This window comes from Eptatretus burgeri, chromosome 11, assembly GCF_056783735.1.
Source record: "Eptatretus burgeri isolate ZD-2024b chromosome 11, Ebu_testis_v1, whole genome shotgun sequence".
Lineage (NCBI taxonomy): Eukaryota > Metazoa > Chordata > Myxini > Myxiniformes > Myxinidae > Eptatretus > Eptatretus burgeri.
This window is the reverse complement of record NC_140971.1, coordinates 28,079,360-28,104,015: the sequence shown is the minus strand read 5'-3', so window position 1 is coordinate 28,104,015 and position 24,656 is coordinate 28,079,360. Positions and strand designations below refer to the sequence as shown.

The following is a 24,656-nucleotide window of genomic DNA, read 5'->3' as shown; positions in this document are numbered from 1 at the left end:
CTTATGATATGGAGTATATGTTTTGATCAATAAAATTTCTTTCAAAAATGACAAAAATTATAAAGAGCATCTCCAAGAATGTACCGCAGCACATTGCCCAACGTAAGTGGGCCAAGGAATGTACTCCCTCCGGAGTGTGGGATTGCCTGCCAGTATTATACAAGATAGATTGGCTGCTTAATTTAAGCTGGCGAACATCATCATTGACATATCATGGTTCTTTGCAGTTTGTGAGCATTCCTTGTGTATGTGTGTGCAATGTTCTAGAAAAGTAACTTGCTATGTTTGTGGTGTAGCTCAAAGGTCCGAACTTGATGTAGCATCCGAACTTCTCTTCTTTGTGCTACGCTCGCTCAGGTGTATCATGCCATTTCGTGTCAGTGCAGTGTTTGCAATATGTGTTGTGGACTAATTTTGAGTGCTGTGGTGTGTGTGCACGCAGTGTGGTACGCGATGTGCGTGCAGTGCATCGTAGTTTGGGGTACTGCCCTCAGTTTGATGCTTTGGACCCAGTACTGAGTGGACGCGAACATTTGGAGTTGTACGCCAAGCTGCGCGGTGTCTCTCCGCATGAAGTACCGCGGGTACAATTAACCTTTCTTTCCTACATTTTGGCAAATGCATCTGAATGCTTGGCCTGGTGTGTGTGCACGAAGCATTTGACTTGAGAACATAGGAGAAAGTGGGAATTATTGCTTTTGTCAGTGTATGGTGGTTCAAGCGAAAGTGATATAGTAAGATATTATCAGCAGCATTTAGCATCTCTTCATACAAACCTCGGATTAGAATATTAAACGATCACTTTGTGCACGATCAAGGCCCTGTCACACCCTGACGTTTTAGCCAGTGTATGTCGACGTATGAAAAATTTGGCGAATACGCTGTGGGTAAGTTTTGTATACGTTAAGAGCACGCTGGCATACGTTGTAGTACGCCGAGCTCGTCGACAAATTTTAACATGCTCAAAATTTTTTGACGTATGACTCGCACGTTCCGCATATGCTGGCCATAAGTTGTAGGCACGTTATGCGATCGTTGACACATGTCAACACACGTTACTTGTAAGTTACTCATAAGTCAAAACACGTCGAGGTAATGTTTAGCGTACCCGAAACTTATTTCTAACCTATGAGTAACGTGCTTTGAACCCATGTGTAACGTATTTCCAACGCATATTGACGTATTTGACGTCTTCCGGACGACCACAGAACTTACTGAACGTGTTTCTAACTTACAGCTACCATATAATGGCGTATTGGCAGCGTTTAGGGGAATTGGTATATAAAAATGGGGTTCACAGGAGGAACCCGTCAGTGTTCCAGACTCCATGGTTTGTTTTTTTTCTTCGGCATGACGGTGATGTTGACACTTCGATTTCTAGTGCGGTTATGATTTAAATCGTTGAGCGGCAGCCTTTTAATAGGCTATGCCACGTGATCGTCGGCGATACGCTGCCGCATGCTATGCATAAGTTAGACTATCGTTGGGCATAGTTTGTGAACGCCGACAACACGCTAAGCATTAGTTGGTATAAGTTATCTATAAGTTATCAAAACGTTCTGTGTACGTTACTAATACGTTATGCATACGTCCAACTCGTTATGAATACGCCCAAAACTGAAAAAACATCAATAGTTCAGCGTACGTCAGCGTTTTACATACATTTTGATACGTTGCCATACGCTGGCTAAAACGTCAAGGTGTGACAGGGCCCTCAAGTAAGATCAAAGTGCGAGTATGAAAGTTGTCACACGTTAACAAATCAACAATTGGGCTCACATGTCGGTACTCCACACTTTAAGTTGTGAGATCCATCGGAGTAGTTTGTACTGTAGGCCAGTCCTGCCTCTCAATTCCCATCCACTCCTCCCTCACCTATTGCTGGAAGGACTTTATCCTATCAACAATGCGTTGTACACAGTATCATTGGCATCCCCTATCCTATGTTCTTCTTGAGCTCATGATGGCTATATTGTAGGTGGTTGCATGGGGTCTCCGTCGCTTGGGGCTGCAATGCCTGGCTGACCGGCCAGCAGGCACATACAGTGGAGGCAATCGTCGCAAGCTGAGTACAGCCATTGCCATGGTGGCTTGTCCTCCTGTTCTGTTCCTTGTACGTGTTACACGACCACGTGGATCTCCACACCACATTCACTCTTGCAAAATTACCTCTTGCTCACCACATGCTTGGCAAAATGAAACTCTAAAATGCTTCTTTATGTGGTCCTCTGTTGACTTCCTCACCAGGATGAACCCACCTGTGGAATGGATCCAGCCTCGCGGAGGTTCCTGTGGGACTGTGTGCTGGATGTGGTGCGGGAGGGACGATCTGTGGTTCTGACATCACACAGGTGGCTAACATCGTGGTTTTGAATGCTATATATGGTTCTGCTTGGGTGTAGATGGTATTTGAGTTGATGCCCAATTTATTTTGTAGACATTGATGGTATTGTGTAACTGCCTTGCAGTATGGAGGAGTGCGAGGTCCTTTGTTCACGCATGGCAATTATGGTGAATGGGAGGTTTCAGTGCCTTGGCAGTGCACAGCACCTTAAGAGCCGGTATGTCTCAATACATCAGATTACCCTAAACATGACAACAGATTAAATTAACTTGGATCATAACATGGTGCTCGAAAAATATACACGAGGACATTTTGTGCAAATGGGATTCATTACTTTAATTGGGGTCTTTCGTTAGGCGTGGAATTGTGGTTACTTTGGGACCGAACTCATTCTTTCCATCACTGAAAGCCCTTTTGTGTTCTATTTCTGTTCTCACATCGCAGCTTCGGTGATGGATACACTGTACGGTTGCGTGTTGGGGGTTGTCCCCCACGACTTGGCCCTGTGGAGGCCTTTGTGGCATCGCAAATACCTGGTGCGGTGCTGCGTGGGCGACAGCACACAACATTGCAATACGCGCTCCCTGCCGAGCAGGCCTGCCTCACGCGCCTCTTCTCGGCGCTGGCCAATAATGCCAGACCGTTGGGCATCGAAGACTACTCCGTGGAACAAACCACACTGGACCAGGTATGCTGAACCAATCAAGTGAATTGACTCTGCAGCTCTTTCACCTGTCATTTTGATCACCTATTGGCCTGTTTATTTTTTTATTTGTTTGTTTTTAATCCTTCCCTGACCTCGTCAATTGCAAACGTTCTTTTTTGCTGCTAAATTTTGAGAACGACTTCGACATTATTTTTCCCATTTGCAAGAATGTCGCCATCGATAGTTGTGGGAAAAAATTATTTGTGGTTGATCACCTGGACGGTTTTTATAAAAATCCTTTCTCATGAAATTGAAATGCTGTTGGAGTGCATAGAAGTTCATCCAAACCTTTCTTTTGAATTGCTTTTCCTGAAAACGGCCACACTTGCCAAAAACACTACAGCCCAGCCATCGAGCTTCTCTGGGTTGTCTTAAGCATTGACGTCCATAGAGAAACGATCGTCACATTCCGAGCAAGAATGCACACTTTGTCTCGGCGTCTGTCTTAGAATGTGACATTGAGGATTGTATTGAAGAAAAAGTAAGAATGTTTTTAAGCGGCCTAGTTGCAGACACACCCAACATTGCGGTAGAACGAGATGTGCTTTTCTTGTTTCGGATAAAGCATTACGACTTTGAGGTGGAACGGGCTTGGTCGTGCTTTTTGGCAGGTTTCGTAGTGGAGCTGGATAGCATGGTGCACTTTATTCTGCTTGTAAGACTGGCCTTTATGACCATTTGTCTTTTTCTTACTTCTTCCTTGCTTTTTGTTTTCTGTAAACTTTTACTTATTCCGAACTTTGGAACAGCTGCACTGCAGATGCTGATGTTAATTTCATGGAATATGAACCATTACCATCTCCTTCTCACCACCGGGTTTGCAGTCATGTCAACGAACCTCTATTTTAGGACCATTTCGATTCCGGTTATTCCTTGGGCACTGCTCATCTGATTCTGATTAACCGAAATATTGGAATGCAAAATGATCTGATGAAAAGTTATAAATGTTAATTTTCCAAGCTGATATTGAAAATGTTTGACCATTTTCTTTTAACTCTATTTTGGATATTTCTTACAACTTCTGCACCATTCTAATCATTGACATATATGCTGTGCTTTATTTCATCTCTTCAGGTCTTCATCAACTTTGCAAAAAACCAGAATGATGGTGCAGTATAGCAAAGGACCTAGATCCAACCAGTGTCATACAAGCAAAACCACTCCTCCTCCTCATGAAGACCCCTCTCTGTACTTCTCCCTTCCTTGATAGGTCTCTCTCCCTCCCCCAACTCCTGCTCTCCAATGCAACGTTACACAATGCAAGATGTTCTCACTGACCTCCTCTTAGTTCTGCCCTTTTAGAATCTACTGGGACCACTTGGTATGTCTGAGTGGCCTTTATTTGGTCCTTCTCCTTTTTCTCCCCATCTATGTTCTCCCTCCTGACCCCTAATTTTTTTCCCCCTCAAATGCACTCCTTACTACCCCAGCCAACTACATGCAATGCTAGGCCTAATGACACTAGTCGAAGCATCACATAATGCACATCAATGCAAGACCTTAACTCGTAGGTCACAAGCAATCTGCCGTGGGCTAGGCTGTGTTGTTGAGGGCAAACTTGAGCTGCCATTAACCTGAGGGGCTTGTGATCAGGTTGTGAGGCTTCATTTCCCAATCCCCTCCAGGGATATCCCAATCGCCTCTGTTATTAGAGCCTGTAAGCAGGTGCCATTTACAATACCCTTAGGCACATTTTGAAAATGCAAATCAATGCAAAGGGTGGTGGTGGTGGTGGTTGGCTATGAGCACTGCCAAAGCATGCTGGGCCGCCAAACCTATACTCCCTGTTTCACTGTAGTGCAGCCTTGTGCTGGCCGCCTGCGCTGCACTGCGGATTTGTAAACTTGATGCTTTACCATTTGTACACGGATGCTTGTTACTATATTCTGGTCTCGAAAGACTGGGGACGCGTGTGTACTCTCTGCACTCCAACCCTCCTGTGGACTTTGGGGGGAACGGTGGAGAGAGACGAGCCACTCGATTTGCTTACGAATTTTATATGGACACCTTTGTATTCGTCTAAATATTAATTCACAGTTTGTGGCGTAAATTCTGCTGCACATAATCTTGGGATGTACTGTTGAGAAGCGAGACCGAACATTCTGATCTTTCTGTACATTGTCAACCTGCCTGTAATTAGCTCCATGTTTGCACAGTTTGTCACGTGGCAGGGTCTTGATTATCGCAAAGGGTTGAAAAAAAAATGCATCCCAAGAGGATAAGCAAGTATTGATTATACTGTGTTTGTCAACATTTTTTGTAAACGGTATTGAAATTGTTTATTTAGCATTTATTTTTACTCCATCCAGCTTCTAACTGGAGATTTTCCTTCTTGCTCGCTCTGGTTACCCGAGCATACAATTACAATCCATTATGCTGGTGGATTTTTCTGATGAATGTTTCATATTTCCTTGATTGAAGTTTTGACTTTTTTTTTCTTTTGTTTACATTCCTATCTATAAATTATTCATTCAGTGTTCTCGGTTATGTTGTCTTACTCTAGCTTTCTGATAATCACACACACACACACACACACACACACACACACACACACACACACACACACACACACACACACACACACACACACACACCTTCATCGCCAACCTCCGACTAGTCTATTTCCCATACTCTTCAAAAAAGTATTTTGTTGCTACCCACTTTTTAGCTCACCTGTTCGAAGAACAGAGCTATAGCGATACCCCCGGCGTGAGCGTCAGCGTGAAAATGTTAAAGTTTTTGGTGCAAGTTATTTCCTTTCTAATATTTTATCTTCCACACTATTTTTTACTGATTACAATACACAAATACATATATTGCTTTAAAATTATTTGGATCAGACTTCACTGCAATGCTTTATAAAAAATATTATTAGACTAGTCTTTTAAAAACGATAAATATATAAACAGGCGAGCATTGGGTGGCTTTGACACCAACTCTCTAGTTTATTTCTTTGTGGCAATCGTACTTGTATTTTGGCAAAAATTGGTTAAATGTGACGTGTTGAGATATTGTTGACCCGATTGCATGAGGAGGTTTGTAAACATTCTACAAAGCAAGGAGAGGAAACCAACGGAGTCCAATACCGAAAGAATGGATAAATGGAGGAAAAGGAAAGCGAACCAGAGTGAATAAGTCGATTATGGGAGGAAAGGGAAAAAGGGCCTGCGCATGGTTGGATACCCAGGGTAATCTCGGCAGTATGAACGATGCTTTTCCCTCGCTTTCACCATCAGCTTCATCAGGGTGTATCCAGCAAACACAGCCACTGTGTGGGACAGATGAAACGATGGCATTAACCATTCATCAGGCTTTGCAAGATGGCCTTCAAAATTGGACAATTATCATCGATTACCATCAAATCAGAAATGGTGATGTAAAACATTTCATCCAGGAAAACGACTTTTATGCAGTATGGCTTCAGAAGAAAAAGCGATTGTGTCCAGTGCAGGATTATTTTTATTTTTATGGGTGAGTGATGTCATGAGGTGGGCCAGAGTTCCAGTAGAAGTACACCAGTTTATGGTCCATCTATCTGGCTTTGTACGTTAAACAAAGACTTGTGCAACAAACTTCTGGGAATTTAGCAAGTTTTCCAGTTATAATTCACTTTTATTACTTTTACAGATGAGGCACAACATTGCTGCCAGAATTATTTGCCAACTGTTTCACCAAAGTAACTCACCCACCCTTGAAAATCAATGGCTTTTTATTTTTTTAAATTCTTATGTGCATGAAAATCTCAGTCGTAAAGGTTTATTAACAAAGTTAACATGAAAGTGTGGTTATTTAAAAGTTTGACGAGTTTATTCAAAGGGATTCCACATTGGTGCCACGTTAATTGTTTTGGAATTCTGGGCAAGTGAACGGCAAAGCACGAAGACGCAAAGGGGGTTGTGTGTTCCCCTTCATGTTGGGGGGATTTGAACATTTTAAAATGTGCCTCACTTTCCAGGGGATTTGCTGCCAGAAATAATTTTCTTGGTAAGAAAATATTTTCTTCAAATAAAAGTGTTCTTGAAACAATGTTTTCATAATTTTCTTGTTTCAAGAATTAAAAACTTTTCGTATTTTCAGAAAATATTTTATGACTCAGGAAAGTATTTTTGGCAGTGTTGTGGAAGGATTTTCCATGTTGAGAATATTAAACCTCGACTCGGAATAAAACATGACAAATTTTGTTCTATGATGTTTGATACATGTTAAGGGTTCGATAGTTAAAAGCATGAACCAAATTAGGAGACGTGTTGTCATGGGTACGGCTTCACACCCAAACCGCACCATCGCAGCTGCTGCACATACTGTACATTTCGAAGCAGACTGCTTCTAAGATTACCATTCTTGAAGCAATTTAGAACAATGCTGCACCTGAGCAGAGAATGCGCTTTGTACTCCGAACGCGGTCTTTAAACCACGTTCGTTATCACTACCGCAATCGTGGATCGCAATTAAGCCCAAACGTTGGTGCGGCATAAAGGACAACAACTTATCGCCCATGCAGCCTCTGGAAATATAATTTAATTAACAACAAAGGACAAGACAACAGTAGCAAATATCCTGGCTTGAGACAACATGGAGAAACCGAATTCCAATTTAAGCAACAATAAATGATATCCTCACCCGTGGTGCAAATAATCACCATTTACTCTGCACTCAAGGAGGAACCAGGCAAATGGGAGAGGATAGGAATCTGGGACTTCATGAAACCAGCAGCTGATGGACAAATCAGTGGTGCAGTGCAGACAGCATGAATGGCACAAAGCAAATGACAGAGTGTCTCCCAGCTGAGCAATGACTTTGTTGAGGTGGAGGCCAAAAGAGGCAGAACGAGAGATCTTGTTCTACATTTCCACAGCACTCCAGCTCAGCATATACCTTTGCTCTCCCCATTGGCCACCGCCTCTCCCCCTCATCGTGTAGTGGCCGAGACCGAGAAAAATGGGTCGACCCCTACCGGTGGTATAACAAGCTGAAACCGGTCTCATTTGAACTATATTGATGCCAAGTTTTTGAAAACTGAGGTTGTAGTTGTTGAAATTCTGCACAACATGGTGAATTAACCCCTTGAGTGCAGGAACAAAAGAAAAAATGGCCATTTTCAATTATTCATTATTTACCTCAATAAGCATAAAATACATGTAGAATGGTTGATTATTTCAGAGTGTTTCTATGTATTGGACACGTTTCAAGATATTTCAGGGGGTTTTATGCTCCTAAAGTGGTTAAAGACCCACAAAATACCCCCAATTTTGGCAGTTTTTGCACAATTTTAGCAAAAAACTTGTATGTTTTCTCTTATTAAATGCCCAATATATGTTTTGAAGGTGCCAAATTTGATTATTTTCATCAGGCAGGGTGTCTCATTTAAGAATATGTCAGTTAAACTATTATAGAATGTTCACAACCAGGTAAATTAACCTTTTCTCTGACATGTGCGCAGTTCGAGTGAAAATTCTCATTTTTCTAAAATCGGCATCTTTTATGCAAAAATGAACTGTTGTCATGGAAAACTGGAAAATATTAGGGCTACTATTAGAAATTGATATTATGCAAGGTATTTCATGGACTTTTATGCTGCCAAGGGGTAAAAGACCCTCTGGAATACCACTAATTTGGCATTTTTTTTTAACGATTTTGGGCCAAACTCATTACATTGTAATTTTCGATGGTATTTCACAAGTTTTGAGATATTCTGTGCAGTTTGTCATGAGCAGGAAATTAAAAGGAACCCAAAATACCCCCACCTGTAGCATATGTACTGTAAATAAATACAATTAATAATGATGATGACAGTTGGAATTTTCTCCCATGATGATATTATTAGTTAAACCAAGACACCATAGGTGGCATTGCCGCTGCTGATCTTTTGTTTTTGGCATCATGACACCAGTGCCTCTTAGTACTGCAGCATAGCAAACCAATTGTTCGACATTTCATAAAAGCACCAAAATTGGTACATATGTTGACTAATGTATTCTGAATAATTCTGGATATGGAGCCACTCGAGATTTTGCCTTGGTCAGCTTTGGCGGCCATTTTCCAAAATGGCCGCCATTCTACTTTAACAACATGGGATATCTGTCATTGTTATTCTCTTTGTAGGTTTACAATGATCTACAATGAGTTCAAGGCAGGCCATTTCACAGTGCAAAAGACCAAGAGGGCATTCTCAGCAATTCCTCGACCAAGCGCATGAACAAAACAATGCCCGTGTCAAGGGTGACAGAGGTGCCGTTGGCCTGACGGACAATCCCAGTGCTCTGAGGCGCTGGATGGTCGCCGGACCCGAGGTGGCCAGAGTGATCATGGAGTTTGAGGAGGTGAACATGCATCCAAATGCCAATGAGGAGACACGTCACCATGAAGAAGCACCGCGTGCACAGGAAGCATTTGCCAAAGATGTACAATCACTTGTGGCTGTCATTGAAGAGCTGGGGAATCCCTTTGAGGAGGATAGTCCAGATTTGCTGGTCCTAGACACCAAGGAGATTGCCGATCCTGCAGTGATTGAAACAGTTCGCACTGCCAAGCAGATTGGACAAGAACAGTTTCAGGCATACTCAAAGGATTGCCTCATCGACAGAACCAAGACTATTGACGAACCTATAAAGAGGAACAAATTCCCCTTCTTCGGAACAGACAGAAGACCAAAAGCACCCAAAAGAAAGGAAGCATCTGTGAAGAATGATATGGCCTTATTTGCAAGGCTCTACATAGGCTGCCAGAACCGCGATGGGAACCTGGACGAGTTCTTCCGTCATGAAAATCAAGCATGCCCTCCCGCGTTATCTGATGCAGGTAAGCTACACCTGGGTAGCAAAAGCGACTTGCTGGTGTGCCTTGAAGGCGTTGCTGAAGCTCAGTCTGATGCACCTGCTGTCACTTCTGTTGTTCTTGACGGCGCCGTCATCGTGCAGATGTTGAAGCCTGGCACTGCCAAGACATTTGAAGAATATGCCCACAAAGTCTTCATCCCATATGTCGAGGGGTAGCTGCGTCGTGCTTCACATCTCGACCTCGTTTGGGATAGCTAAAAAGATGGCTCCTTGAAGACGGCGACAAGGGAGAAACGAGGAAAAGGGGTGAGACGGTGCGTGGTGAGCACCACAGCCATACCAGGAAACTGGCAGAGTTTCCTTCGTGTCGACGCAAACAAGGTGGAGCTCTTCACCTTCCTGTCCAATGTGCTGGTGCAGTCCTTCCATGACGAGGCCAAGGAGCTGGTAGTCACTGATGGTAAAGCAGTCATCTGCCTTCCAAGGCAGGAAGATGAAAGCTCTCTGGCTCCATGCGGTCAAGAAGAGGCGGACACTTGCATCATGCTACATGTGGCCCATGCTGCAGAACCTGACCACCGTCGGATTCAAGTTCAAACCGTAGACACCAACGTCGTCGTCTTGGCGGTGATGGTAGCCCAGGCACTACCATGCGTGGATGAACTCCGGATTGCCTTTGGGACGGGCAAGAACTACCGCTACATCCCTGCCCATGAAATTGCTGCCTCCCTCGGTCCACAGAAGGCACGTGCCCTCCCCGTCTTCCATGCCATGACCGGATGTGACACGGTATCAGCATTCGTGGGGCATGGGAAGAAATCTGCCTGGGCCACATGGAACTCATTTCCAGAACTGACAGATTCTCTTGTGACCCTGACCACCACACCAGTCAACATCCAGGATGACACAATGCACTGCATTGAAAGGTTTGTGGTGCTCCTCTATGACCGCACCAGTCCATATACGGATGTCAACGAGGCCAGAAAGACACTCTTCGCCAAGAGGAACTCTGTCCATCGCATTTCACCTACCTACGATGCTTTGGAACAGCATGTGAATCGATCAGTCTTCCAGGGTGGCTATTTCAGGGGGCAGGTCTTGATCCCTCAACCCGTGCCTCCATGACCAACAAGCTGGGGCTGGCGGCAAACAGAGGATGGGTCCTACGAACCACTCTGGACCACACTCTCTGAGGCTTCAAAAAGCTGCTTCGAGCTGGTGTCGTGCAGCTGCAAAAAAGGCTGTAGAAACCGCTGCAAATGCAAGAAGGCTAATCTGCAATGCACTGGACTGTGTGCTTGTGAAGGAGAATGCCAGTAGACAGACGCAGTAGACAGAGACTGAGATATCGGCCTAGCTTAGAATGTGCAAATGCAAAGTCGCATTGCTTGTAAAAGTGTTGACTTCTTGATCCAGAGCCAGTACACTTGAGCTCAGAAACTCATATTGTACACATCTGATGTATGCGTGTACCATGTGTCCTGGTAGAATGGTAATAGACAGTAAACCGTAGCCGCTTCAAAGTGAAGTGAATTTGACTACATTTTCTGAGTTTGTCATTATCACGATTATCAGTTCCCTTTTCAAAATAGAGTAAAGCATGTAATCTATAATGCAATTTTTGTTGAATCCAAACCCATTGAATGTGATGAATATCATTTGACTCTTGTTCTCCAGGCAATAATGGGTACTTTTCAGCGAAAAGTTTCAGGAGAGCAGCAATTTACAAATCAAATAATGGCTTTTTTACCGAAAATACTAGCTCATAATATTTGAATACGCCTTTTCATGGTCAATTTGCTGAATTTTACACTTTCCTTATATCTACCACCAATACAATAAGAAAATAAGAGCATATAGCCAATTTCGCGAAAGTAGAATGGTGGCCATTTTGGAAAATGGTCACCGAAGCTGACCAAGGCATAATCTCGGGTGGCTCCATATCTAGAATTGTTCGGAATACATTATTCTACATGTGTACCAATTTTGGTGTTTTTATGCAAATTTGAACAATTGATCTGAAATATCAGACTACGCTGCAGGACTATCTGTCATGCATGGCTCAAACATGTCAAATCTTCTTATCAATTTCAAGACACTGACCTCAAGAAGAGGATCATCACCCATTGTATTGGTCAAATTAGGCCTATTAAACAGGTAGGATCTTTAAAAGAAAACCAAAGATGTTCTCATAGTACAAGATGAGAGGATTAATGAAACTATGTGCTGTATGTGATGGTGTCGGCCCTATGTGTATGTGTAAACAATGTGTTGTACATGGTATTAGCATGGCCATGGAATGCCACATATGAAAAGTGAAAGTGCTCTGCATGCTCAGTGGCTATAAATCCTTAGTGTTGGCTCTCTTCAGTAAGTGTATGTTGTGTGAGGATAGCTGGCATCTTTAATTGAGTACTGATCAGGCTCCACACCCGGTATACTGACCCTTATTCATAGGCCTAATTCCCCACGGTGATTCACCGCTATGGCATCTCAAGTTGAAATTTAACACCCTTCTCTTGCAGGGAATCAAGATGGATCTGATTGGAGAACCCCTTGAGAAGAGAGGACATCTGAGTGAAAGTTGTGTAATATGTGAACAGACTTTAGATGAGAAGTCAGTGGACAATCCATTCATAAGAAATCCAACACTTGACGGAGTAAAAGCTGTTCTTCGAGCTGCAGAAATACGTGAGGACAGAGTGCATGACAGGTTGCTCAAGATCAAAGATGGCATTTTAAACCAGACTGTTACCGTGAGATACCATAAGAAATGTAGGGCATCTTATACAACCGCAAGTAATCTCAAGTATGTACAAAATGAACTTGCTACTGCGAATGATACGGCTGATAATGCTGGTGAAATGGTTGAGAGTGGTCCATCCCGAATCTGGCGCACAGACACTTCCACGTTTAACATAAGAACTGATTGTTTCATCTGTGAGAACTTGTACAAAAGAGCAGCAGACAGGTTCCAAACTACCGCCAGTTTCTGAAAAATGGAGGCAACAAGTCCAGCCTAGCAAACTTCATCTCTCAACATAAATTGGACAATTACCAAACGAGAAATCAATTATTCTGGCCGGTGGTTTCGGTGATGGCAAGCTGGTGAAAGAAGTACAACCACTCGGAGTCTCATCCATTGACTCTCTTCAGAGTACACAGGTGGAAGTGGATACTAGGATTATCCTCCATGCCGTCAATCTCTCACGTGACCATTCAAGGGTCATTGTTCGCTGTGATGACACAGATGTCCTGGTACTGTTGATCTACTATTGTAGTAGAAAACAGCTGACTGACAAGGTATACATGTACGCTGGGCATTCTGGAAAGGAGAGATACATTCCAGTCCATGAGACAGTTACTCAGTTAGGACTGACTGTTTGTGAGTGTCTCCCTGCCATCCACTGCCTATCACTGGGTGTGACACCACATGTTCTTTCAACAGAATTGGGAAGCGAACAGCTTATTTGACACTGATCAAGAATGAACAAGCATTGTCAGATATGAAAGGATTTCATGAGGCCGATATAGACACTTGTGTTTCATTGTCATGGAAATTTGTGCTTCTAATGTATGGAAAAAAGGCAAAGACTTGGATTCATTGATTGATCTACGTTTCCATTTGGCAACGACCACAGACAAGCCAGCATCTCTGCTTCCCTCAACCGAGGATCCATTCAAGCAGCACATCCTACGGGCCAAGTATCAAACCAAGATTTGGTGCGACAGCCGTGTTGCTAACCCACCGTTGATATCACCAGTTGGTCATGGCTGGTCCACTTGTGAAGGTGGTGGAATTACCCAGACTATGTATACTCAAGATTCTGCTCCAGCTGAGGTTCGAGACTTAACACACCTCTACTGCACTGACAAAAACTGTGAAAATGGGAGGATGTGCCCTTGTGTCCTTGCAGGAATAGAGTGTATTGACATATGTAGCTGCACTGACTGCAACAATCACAGCAATGTCGTATAACAAGAAAATGAAAATGCAACAGAGATGGACACTGTTTTCGATATTTAGATGCATGGCCAGCTGATTTCAGATGTGATCAGCATTGAAAGATTCATGAGTGGGTTTCATTGTGCAACAACTATAAACATATTGAATAGATTTTCTCAAAGGTGTGAATCTTTTTATCCGGGTTCAACTGCAATTTCATTCATGAGACAATCTGACTGGTTCATCAAATCGGACTTGGGACTGTTGTAACATGTAATGACAATATCATGCGGAAAAAGAGGCAATTGTGGCATGAAATTAGTAAAAAAAAAATGCTGATTTGGAGGTATTCTGGGGGTCTTTTACCCCTTGGCAGCATAAAAGTCCATGAAATACCTTGCATAATATCAATTTCTAATAGTAACCCTGATATTTTTCATAGTTTTCCATGATAACAGTTCATTTTTGCATAAAAGATGCCAATTTTAGAAAAATGAGAATTTTCACTCGAACCGCGCACATGTCAGAGAAAGGGTTAATTTACCTGGTTGTGAACATTCTATCATAGTTTAACTGACATATTCTTTAGGCCTAAGTCACATTTGCTCTATGGCGGCCGTACGCCCTCTGAATTGACAGAAACGTGCGGCGGCCGCAGAGTTTCTGAGGTGGCCTCAGGGTGGCCCTACGCCGTATGGCTATATTTTACAGGCCGTAAGGTCGCCGTGGAATTATAACGCGGAGTTATAACTTTTTTCATTTCTTCGTTCGCCGTTGCAATTCGACAAGCCGAAACAAAAGAAATGGTTAAAAAAAAAATTAACCCATTCGTTACCGTCCGTCTGGCCACATGTTCGCCTTAGGGCCCCCCTGCAGTCACCTTGCGGGCACCTTGAGGCTACCTTGTGTCTGCCTTGTAAATTATATGGCCGCCGCAGGGCCCCCTTACGGTCACCGTGCGACATCAAATCAAAGACTGTACGGCAGCCCCACGTTTTCGGTCTCCACAATTTCTAAGACCTAAGGCCTAAGTCACATTTGCTCTACGGCGAGGATACGGCGGCCGTACGCCCTCTGAATGGACAGAAACGTGCGGCGGCCGCAGAGTTTCTGAGGTGGCCTCAGTGTGGCCCTACGCCGTATGGCTATATTTTACAGGCCATAACGTCGCCGTGGAATTATAACGCGGAGTTATAATTTTTTTTTCATTTCTACATTCGCCATAGCAATTCGACAAGCCGAAAAAAAAAATTAACCCATTCGTTACCGTCCGTCTGGCCGCACGTTCGGCTTAGGGCCCCCCTGTGGTCACCTTGCGTCTGCCTTGAAAATTATATGGCCGCCGCAGGAACGCCCTAAGGTCACCGTGCGACATCAAATCAAAGACCGTAGGGCAACCCCACGTTTTCGGTCTCCACAATTTATAAATACACCGTGCAGCTACCCGAAAAATAAAAACATGTGACTGCTACATTGTGTGACCGTGGAAATACTTCGGCCGCCGTATAATTGCTAATGGTCGTAGATTTTGGAGACCCCATGGCCACCGTGGCAAATGTGACCTAGGCCTTAATGAGACACCTTGCCTGATGAAAATAATCAAATTTGGCACTTTTAAAACATATATTGGGCATTTAATAAGAGAAAACGTATAAGTTTTTGCTAAAATTGCACAAAAACTGCCAAAATTGGGGGTATTTTGTGGGTCTTAATCCCCGTATGAGCCTGAAACTCCCTGAAATATCTTAAAACATGTCCAATACATAGAAATACCCTGAAATATTCAACCATTCTACATGTATTTTATGCTTATTGAAGTAAATAAAGAATTATTGAAAATGGTCATTTTCTCTTATGTTCCCGCACTCAAGGGGTTAACTCACCATGTTGTGCAGAATTTCAACAACTACAACCTCAGTTTTCAAAAACTAGACATCCATACGGTTCAAATGAGACCGGTTTCAGATTGTTATACCACCGGTAGGGGTATCTCCTAAATTAGAGCCCTTTTTCAGCCCTGGCCACTACACTATAAAGTGGACTACAGATCAGCTCATATCCTGCCTGCCAATGAGCTCCCACAATGTACAGGTGGAAATGGTAAGATGTCCCGCCTCCCTCCCCATAGTGGATGGGTTGTGCCTGACCTTAGGCACCCCCAAATACGGAAGCACAATTTGGTGGAGATTGGCCCAGCTGTTTTTTTTTTTTTTTTCTTTTTCTATGATTGTCAGACATACATACATGCAGAGAATTGCCTTATCTCATGTTATACTATTGTGTAGGTAGCTCACTTAAGGCCCTGTCACACCTTGATGATTTAGCCAGCGTATGCCTGATGTATGCAAAATTTGGCTAAAACGCTGGCACACGTCGAATACGTTATGGGTAAGTTTGTATACGTTAAGAGCACGCTGGCATACGTCGTAGTATGCCGAGGTGTTAGACAAATTTTCCATGCTTGAAATTTTTCAACGTATGCCAGCGTATGACTCACACGTTCCGCATAATGCTGGCCATAAGTTGTAGGCACGTTACGCGATCGTTGACACACATCGACACACGTTACTTGTAAGTTACTCATCAGTCGAAACACGTCGAGGTAATGTTTAGCGTACCCGAAACTTATTTCTAACCTATGAGTAACGTGTTGTAGGCACGTTACGCGATCGTCGACACACGTTACTTGTACGTTACTCATAAGTCGAAACACGTCAATGTAATGGTTAGCGTCAGTGTTCCAGACTCCCTGGTTTTTTTTTTTCTTCACCGTCATACCACACTAAGAAATCGAAGTGTTAACATCACCGTCATACCGAAGAAAAAAAAAAAAACCAAGGAGTCTGGAACACTGACGCTAACCATTACATTGACGTGTTTCGACTTATGAGTAACGTACAAGTAACGTGTGTCGACGATCGCGTACCGTGCCTACAACTTATGCCAGCGTATGCGGAATGTGTCATACGTCGAGAAATTTTCAACATGCTGAAAATTTCTCGACGTACTCGGCGTATGACGACTTATGCCAGCGTGCTCTTAACGTATACAAAACTTCCCCATAACGTATTCGACGTGTGCCAGCTTGGTTCGGCAAATTTTTCATACGTCGGCATACTCTGGCTAAAACGTCAAGGTGTGACAGCGGCTTCACACTTCAATGTCTAGTGCGGTTATGATTTGAATCATCGAGCCACAGCCTATGAATAGGCTACGTCACGTGATCGTCGGCGATACGCTGCCGCGCTATGCATAAGTTATACTATCGTTAGGCATAGGTTGTGAACGCCGACAACACGCTCAGCATTCGTTGGTATAAGTTATCTATATGTGATTAAAACGTTCTGTGTACGTTACTAATACGTTATGCATACTTCCAACACGTTATTATACGCCCAAAACTTTTTTTAAAAAACATCAATAGTTCAGCGTACACCAGCGTTTTACATACATTTTGAGACCTTGCCATACGCTGGCTAAAACGACAAGGTGTGACAGGGCCTTTACATTTGAGTTTAATTCCCAACCCAACTATAAACTTAAATTGGTGCTTCGCAGGCAGGGAGGGTATTGCATCACAAAGCACACCGCCCCTGACTGAATGTTAAGCTGGGTGTCCTCTCTGCTAGCTTTAGAAGATGGATGTTAAAATATCCCATGGTATCGTTCACAAAGAGTTGATGAGCATGGGAAGGCTTCAAAGGGTAAAATAATTAATATTCATGGAGCTTCACGCTGGGGGGGGGGGGGAGGACCTGAGATCTCCTCTATGAAAACGTGTATCGTTTAGTGCCTCCCGATGGAAGTCAGTATTACACTATAACAGCACTCGGTAGAGCACTTACCTCCACCAGGTTGAACAGTTTACATTTTGTATTGTACTGATCGACCAGATCTGCATCTGGACCCGATCCAAAATAGAATTGGCTTGTTCTTGTCAACTACCCAACTTATCCACCGAGTTTTATCAATATGTCCATAACTTTTTGAAATATCATGCTATTTATCGTTTTTGGTCCCATCTCTCAATGGTGAAGAATCACTTTTTTAAAAAATTTAAATTCTCAGATCCGGATCTTCACCAAAATCGAATCAATTCGTCCTTGTCACACACCTATTCATGTAAATGTGTATCATGTAGCACCGCTTCAGGTGGGACAAGTCCACACCCTGCACTGTCCAGTATTCCTGTCCCCTCATTTTCCAGTGTAATGAGGTGTTTTTTTGAATTACGCAGTGTGAGATATTTTAGAGAGGTATTTTGAATTACACGTTTGAATAAGGATATCATCATACCCCCCCCCCCCTCCCCAACCCCGGCCGTTCCCGTAGAGAGCGGGTGCTTCTAGTATGATAAAATATACTGTAGCACATATATGTGTGAGGATTAACCCGTCACCGTCTTTAAGGGCAGTGTCTTTGCCAGTGTGATTAAAACGACTCACCTGAGAGTGTGTGGGTCATACCAGCAAAACACATCCACACTCCTGCCTGCCAGGGTTGTGGTAGAGAGAGGAGGGTCAGGGGTGAGGGGAGTGAGTTTTCAAAGCAAAGTCATGATTTTATAGAACTTTGACACAAAAACCTTCCAGTAATTATGAAATTAAACGACATGATTATCAATTTTGAGTAGACCTCCTAAGAAAAGAAACAATGAATGTTCATCATTTGTCATTTACACATCAAATTTCATTTACTGTATAACAGAATTTGAAATAACACCAGTCTCAGTTTAAAGGGTTGCGCCAGGGTTGTGGAGGAGAAACTTTCCTTTTCAAACACTTTTTTTTTCTTTTTCAACAATAAAGTTTAAACTATGGAGAGTAAACAATACGGGCCCATTTGAAGTTGTTTGAAAGGAGCCATCTGTTACCGGTGGCCAAAACTAAAACGGAAACAGGAAGCTGAAGCCACAATGGTGCTTTGTCTAATTGTTTCAACCTAAAGGAATTTGCAGGACCTGCAATGACGTCACATTATGCCATATTACGTCACATGCCGGTGCAGCAGCAATTATCAATTGAGATAAAAACTGATTTTGCTTCACCAAGTAATTTCAAAACTTTTCAGCAAAAAAATAAAAAAACTACTTTGTGCAAAGGATGATATGGTATAGTTTTGACGTTCCCTCGAAATACATTTTCAGCTTAAATGACAGACACAGGAACCTTCCAGATGTCTTTCTGCATATCCTTACAATGCAAGGCATCTGCTTTATTAAACAATTTCTCATTCTGTTTGTGAATTTGTGGTTTTACTTCATAAGTGTAGTTCGGGCAGGAGATGAAGGCGAAGGGCCACGTAAAGGGATTCGGTCCAGCAACAGGGAAAATCATCTCTTTATGTCCTGCACTCATCAAACGAAACATTTGATTCAATCTAATGCAACACCGTACAAACAATCCACTGCATGTACAAACAATCCACTGTGTGTACAAACAATAATGAGCACTTTGTTATTACAGGGGACATACATGGGAATTCAGAAAGTTTCAGCAAAATAAAATGATCACAACACAAAGCAAAAAAATAATTCAGGGCCATCTCTCTGGACATATGTTATGCTTTTGATACAGTCTGGCATCCTGTCTTGCTCTCCAAACTCTCTGCCTATGGCATCCAAGGCCAACCCCACACATGGTCTCCTGACTTCATCGACTCTCGTAGCTGCAACGTGTGGCACCAAAAGGAATCCTATCATCTCCTCTCCCTGTCGAGGCTGATGTCCCCCAAGGTAGTGTTCTGCACTCAATACTATTCCTGATCTTCACCAATGATCTCTCTGACAATCTGGAAAATCCTCTATCTATGTGTTTATGATTTCACCCTCTGCAATGACATCCCTCATCTTTCATACAAGCAGGCTAAAGCCTCTTCCCTCTCTTTAGACCTTACAAAAAAATCACAAGATGGTCAAACACTTGGAATATGTCTTTCAAAACTGACAAATCCCACACACTCACTATCTCTCTCTCTCTCTGATTGGACCGTCTGGCAAACCCTCCTATCTACTTTCTTAACATTCCTCTTGAGGAGGTTCAGTAATCCAAACACCTGAGTCTCATGATCAGCCATGATCTCTCTTGGGCAAACCACATTACAAAGTTGGCACCCAAAGCCAGCTGCCGATTGGGCATCCTCAGTCATACAAAGTCCTTGCTTGGCACACCTGAATTCCTATCAACCAACAAGACTTCATGGAGTACTGCTCTCCCCTCTGGGCTGACTCCCCACCTCTCAGCTTGCCCAGCTTCACGCCATAAAACCAAGGTCTACAAGATTATTGGAATCTCCCATGCCGAAGCCGAGTCTTTGGGCTTATCGCTTCACCATCGCAGACAGGTCGGTGTTCTGTCTGTCTTCCATCTTTCACTGCCTCCTTTCTGGTCTTGCACCCTCTGCTCTTAGCTGCTTTGTCCCCCCCCCCCCCCCAGGTTTGTGCAGGATTCACATGGTCCACCATCAACCCTCTTCTAACAAAACTACCTAAATCCAGGATCACAGCTCATTCCCACTCATTTGTTCCTCTTTTTTTTCTCACCTGTGCAACCAACTTTCATATTCTCTTTGATCTCATTATTTCCCATCAGGTCTTCAAGACAGTACAGGTGTTCACTTACCATCTCAGATCATCCCCAATCCTAAACCATGATATTTTTACCCTCATTAACCCCCACACAAATCCCTCCTAATTTTCCAGTTCTTCCTTCTTGGAGTTTCCTTTTCTATCCATGCATGTTGTTAACCCCCACCATCTTGGAAGATGGATGGAGGTTACTGTTTTCACCCCTTTGTTTGTGAACAGTATTACGGAAAAACTCCTCGACGGATTTCGACGAAACTTGGTGGGGGGGTTAGGTATGGTCCAAGGATCATGCCATTAAATTTTGGACTTGGTCCCCCCCTCAAAAAATGAAATTGTTAGAGAAAAAAATTTTTTTTTTGCATTTCTACATGTTTTAAGTGATTTCCAACCCCCCTCCCCAAAAATTGTTACCCCCCCCAAAAAAAAATTGTTGGAAAAATTTTTTTTTTTTGCATTTCTACATGTTTTAAGTGACTTCCAACCCCCCCCCAAAAAAATTGTTACCCCCCCAAGAAATTTAATTTTTGCATTTCTACATGTTTTGTGATTTCCAACCCCCCCCCAAAAAAATTGTCACCCCCCCAAAAAAAATTGTTAGAGAAATTTTTTTTGCATTTCTACATATTTTAAGTGATTTCCAACCCCCCCCCAAAAAATTGTTTTTTGCATTTTTACGTTTTAAGTGATTTCCAACCGCCCCCCAAAAAGTTACCCCCCCAATAAAAAAGATTTTTTTTTTTTTTTTTTTTTGCATTTCTACATGTTTTAAGTGATTCCCAACCCCCCCCCCCTCAAAAAAAAAATGTTGGAGAAAAGAACTATAACTCTGTCAGCACTGTTGACATCATATTTAATGAATAAGATACAAGGTTCACTTGAGTGACCCAGCAGTATTGGCGGCGGAGGTTTTGCACTCTCCCGAGTGCTCCCCTCTAGTTCGTCCTGTTTTTGTCTGTTACGTCCTAATCCATTCATCGTGCCAGCTCTTCTACGAGCCTTGACTATGTATACAAGTCCCCCACACGGCTGCGAGAGACTTGCCAGTAATGCGGATGTCACGTAGGTATACAAGCACAAAGTAGTTTCCAGCTTCGCATACCTAGTAGTTGGGCAAAAACAAGATTATATTAGTGCAAGAAATTATTGCATTACACGAGCTTACAGTTTCTTAACTTATGACGATAAGCGCCATCTATCTATAAATATCATTTTATTTTATATATTATGAAAACTCTCATCTTGTATGCATGTATTTATGTATGTATGTATGTATGTATATTCCCAAAATACAGCCAAAACGCCACACAATAGTGCAAACATTTTAGGGCCACCTTACTCACCATTCTCTTGTGGTGTGCAGTATCAAGTTTCGTTCAAATCGGGCAACGAAAAAAATTATTTAAAAAAATCAATTTCCGAATCAGTCAAGTACTCTTCGGGAGAATTTGATCAATGCAAACAACCTCCACGGTATAGTTCACTGGAGCTATATTTTTTTCTTCTTCAAATGATTTTTTTCATCAACTGGTCACAATGGGAACCCAATGGGTTCACGGGTCGTCTAGTATATTACTAAAACTCTCATCTTGTGTGTGTGTGTGTGTGTGTGTGTGTGTGTGTGTATGTATATGTATATGTATGTATATATATATATATATATATATATATATATATATATATATATATATATATATATATATATATATATATATATATATATATATATATATATATATACATATATATATATATATACACATATATATATATATATATATATATATATATATATATATATATATATATATACATATATATATATATATATATATATATATATATATATATATATATATATATATATATATATATATATATATATATATATATATATATATATATATATATATATATATATATATATATATATATATATATATATATATATATATATATATATATATATATATATATATATATATATATATATATATATATATATATATATATATATATATATATATATATATATATATATATATATATATATATATATATATATATATATATATATATATATATATATATATATATATATATATATATATATATATATATACATATATATATATATATATATATATATATATATATATATATATATATATATATATATATATATATATATATATATATATATATATATATATATATATATATATATATATATATATATATATATATATATACATATATATATATATATATATATATATATATATATATATATATATATATATATATATATATATATATATATATACATATATATATATATATATATATATATATATATATATATATATATATATATACATATATATATATATATATATATATATATATATATATATATATATATATATATATATATATATATATATATATATATATATATATATATATATACATATATATATATATATATATATATATATATATATATATATATATATATATATATATATATATATATATATATATATATATATATATATATATATATATATATATATATATATATATATATATATATATATATATATATATATATATATATATATATATATATATATATATATATATATATATATATATATATATATATATATATATATATATATATATATATATATATATATATATATATATATATATATATATATATATATATATATATATATATATATATATATATATATATATATATATATATATATATATATATATATATATATATATATATATATATATATATATATACATATACATATATATATATATATATATATATATATATATATATATATATATATATATATATATATATATATATATATATATATATATATATATATATATATATATATATATATATATATATATATATATATATATATATATATATATACATATATATATATATATATATATATATATATATATATATATATACATATATATATACATATATATATATATATATATATATATATATATATATATATAATGTATGTATGTTCCCGAAATACAGCCAAAACGGTACATGATAGCACAAAAATTTTAGTGCCACCTTACTCGCCATCCTCCTGCGGTGTGCAGTATCAAGTTTCGTTAAAATCGAGCAACGAAAAAATTAAAAAATCAATTCCTGATTCAGTCAAGTACTCTTTGGGAGTATTTGATCAATGCAAACAACCTCAGCGGTATAGTTTGCTGGAGCTATCTTTTTGTTTTTTGAAATGATTTTTTTTCATGAACCGCTGTCACAACGGGAACCCAACGGGTTCACAGTTCGTTTAGTACTCCTTAAAAAGCGTCGGTGCTGCTGAAGCCGTTTATTGGCAATGGCGCCATCTTGGTTAGCTTGCCATTTCCTGCTCAGCAGTCAGTCAGGGGCAGGAATTTGGAATTTGTTCAGGGTGCCTGTGATAAGTCATCTACTCTTCCCGAAAGACAGCAAGGGATCTTTAATGTCCACCACCTAATACTGGCAAGTGGGATTCCTAATTATCATCCATCTGAGGTGTGGCACACATTGATGGCTCACCAGGCTGGCAAGTTATAGCTGAGCCGGGATTCAAACGCAGAGTAGACAGCTCAGAGGTGAATGCACATACATACCTCTAAACATCTAGGGTATCCTATCACCATGATCAACATATGTGTTCCCTTTAAACATTGTGAATAGAGAATTCATTTAATCCAGTGTTGGGCTTAAAATAGTCATTATAATTAGAGAACACTGAGGTCTTTGCTTTCTATGCATTATATTATATTGTTGTGGAAATGATTCCTAAGGGTTAACATTGCTCAGTATAATTTAGTTAGCTCCTTAGTGAATGTCTTAGACTCTTAGAGTAACCATAAAATAATTAATTATGATATTAGATGCGCATCGTTTTATGTAACAAGAAGAGAAAAAAACAACATTTTAAGAAAAATGTAAAAAAAATAGAGGGATGAAATCTCAAAAAAAAAAAACCACAAGGTAGGACTGACACCACATAACGATGCCACAATATGGCACCACAGTCCTTTTATTGATTACCATCACGACATCTTTTGACATTTTACTTTTGTTGTGGGATTGTGATGGAACAACGTCAAAAGATATACGAGGCCTGGCGCGGAGTGATGTAAGCGACATTTTTTAATGATATCATGATGATAGGCTCGGATGACAGGGTAAGGGTTAAAATAGTGCTATATGGCATTTACTCCAAAATGGCCGATGT

The 24,656-nt window shown here is 40.2% G+C and overlaps 2 protein-coding genes across 11 annotated transcripts in view; one reads left to right on the top strand and one right to left on the bottom strand.

Annotated features, from left to right (window-relative positions):
• Window positions 1–5,529, top strand: part of LOC147016743 (phospholipid-transporting ATPase ABCA1-like) — an 82,850-nt gene extending 77,321 nt beyond the window's left edge. For both annotated transcript variants that reach the window (XM_085845695.1, XM_085845694.1), the window contains exons 45-50: window positions 443–584; window positions 1,979–2,113; window positions 2,248–2,351; window positions 2,469–2,561; window positions 2,789–3,032; window positions 4,125–5,529. In XM_085845695.1, coding sequence (XP_085701821.1) covers window positions 443–584; window positions 1,979–2,113; window positions 2,248–2,351; window positions 2,469–2,561; window positions 2,789–3,032; window positions 4,125–4,169 — 763 coding nt within the window. In that variant the 3' untranslated portion in view covers window positions 4,170–5,529. The remainder of the gene's footprint in view (window positions 1–442; window positions 585–1,978; window positions 2,114–2,247; window positions 2,352–2,468; window positions 2,562–2,788; window positions 3,033–4,124) is intronic.
• A 442-nt stretch (window positions 5,530–5,971) lies between these two features.
• LOC147016742 (very-long-chain enoyl-CoA reductase-like) overlaps window positions 5,972–24,656 on the bottom strand; it is a 55,353-nt gene continuing 36,668 nt past the window's right edge. For all 9 annotated transcript variants that reach the window (XM_085845696.1, XM_085845702.1, XM_085845699.1 and 6 more), the window contains 4 exons: window positions 21,400–21,457; window positions 19,031–19,119; window positions 18,218–18,263; window positions 5,972–6,318 (listed from right to left, as the gene is read on the bottom strand). In XM_085845696.1, the coding sequence (XP_085701822.1) occupies window positions 6,191–6,318; window positions 18,218–18,263; window positions 19,031–19,119; window positions 21,400–21,457 (321 nt within the window). In that variant the 3' untranslated portion in view covers window positions 5,972–6,190. The remainder of the gene's footprint in view (window positions 6,319–18,217; window positions 18,264–19,030; window positions 19,120–21,399; window positions 21,458–24,656) is intronic.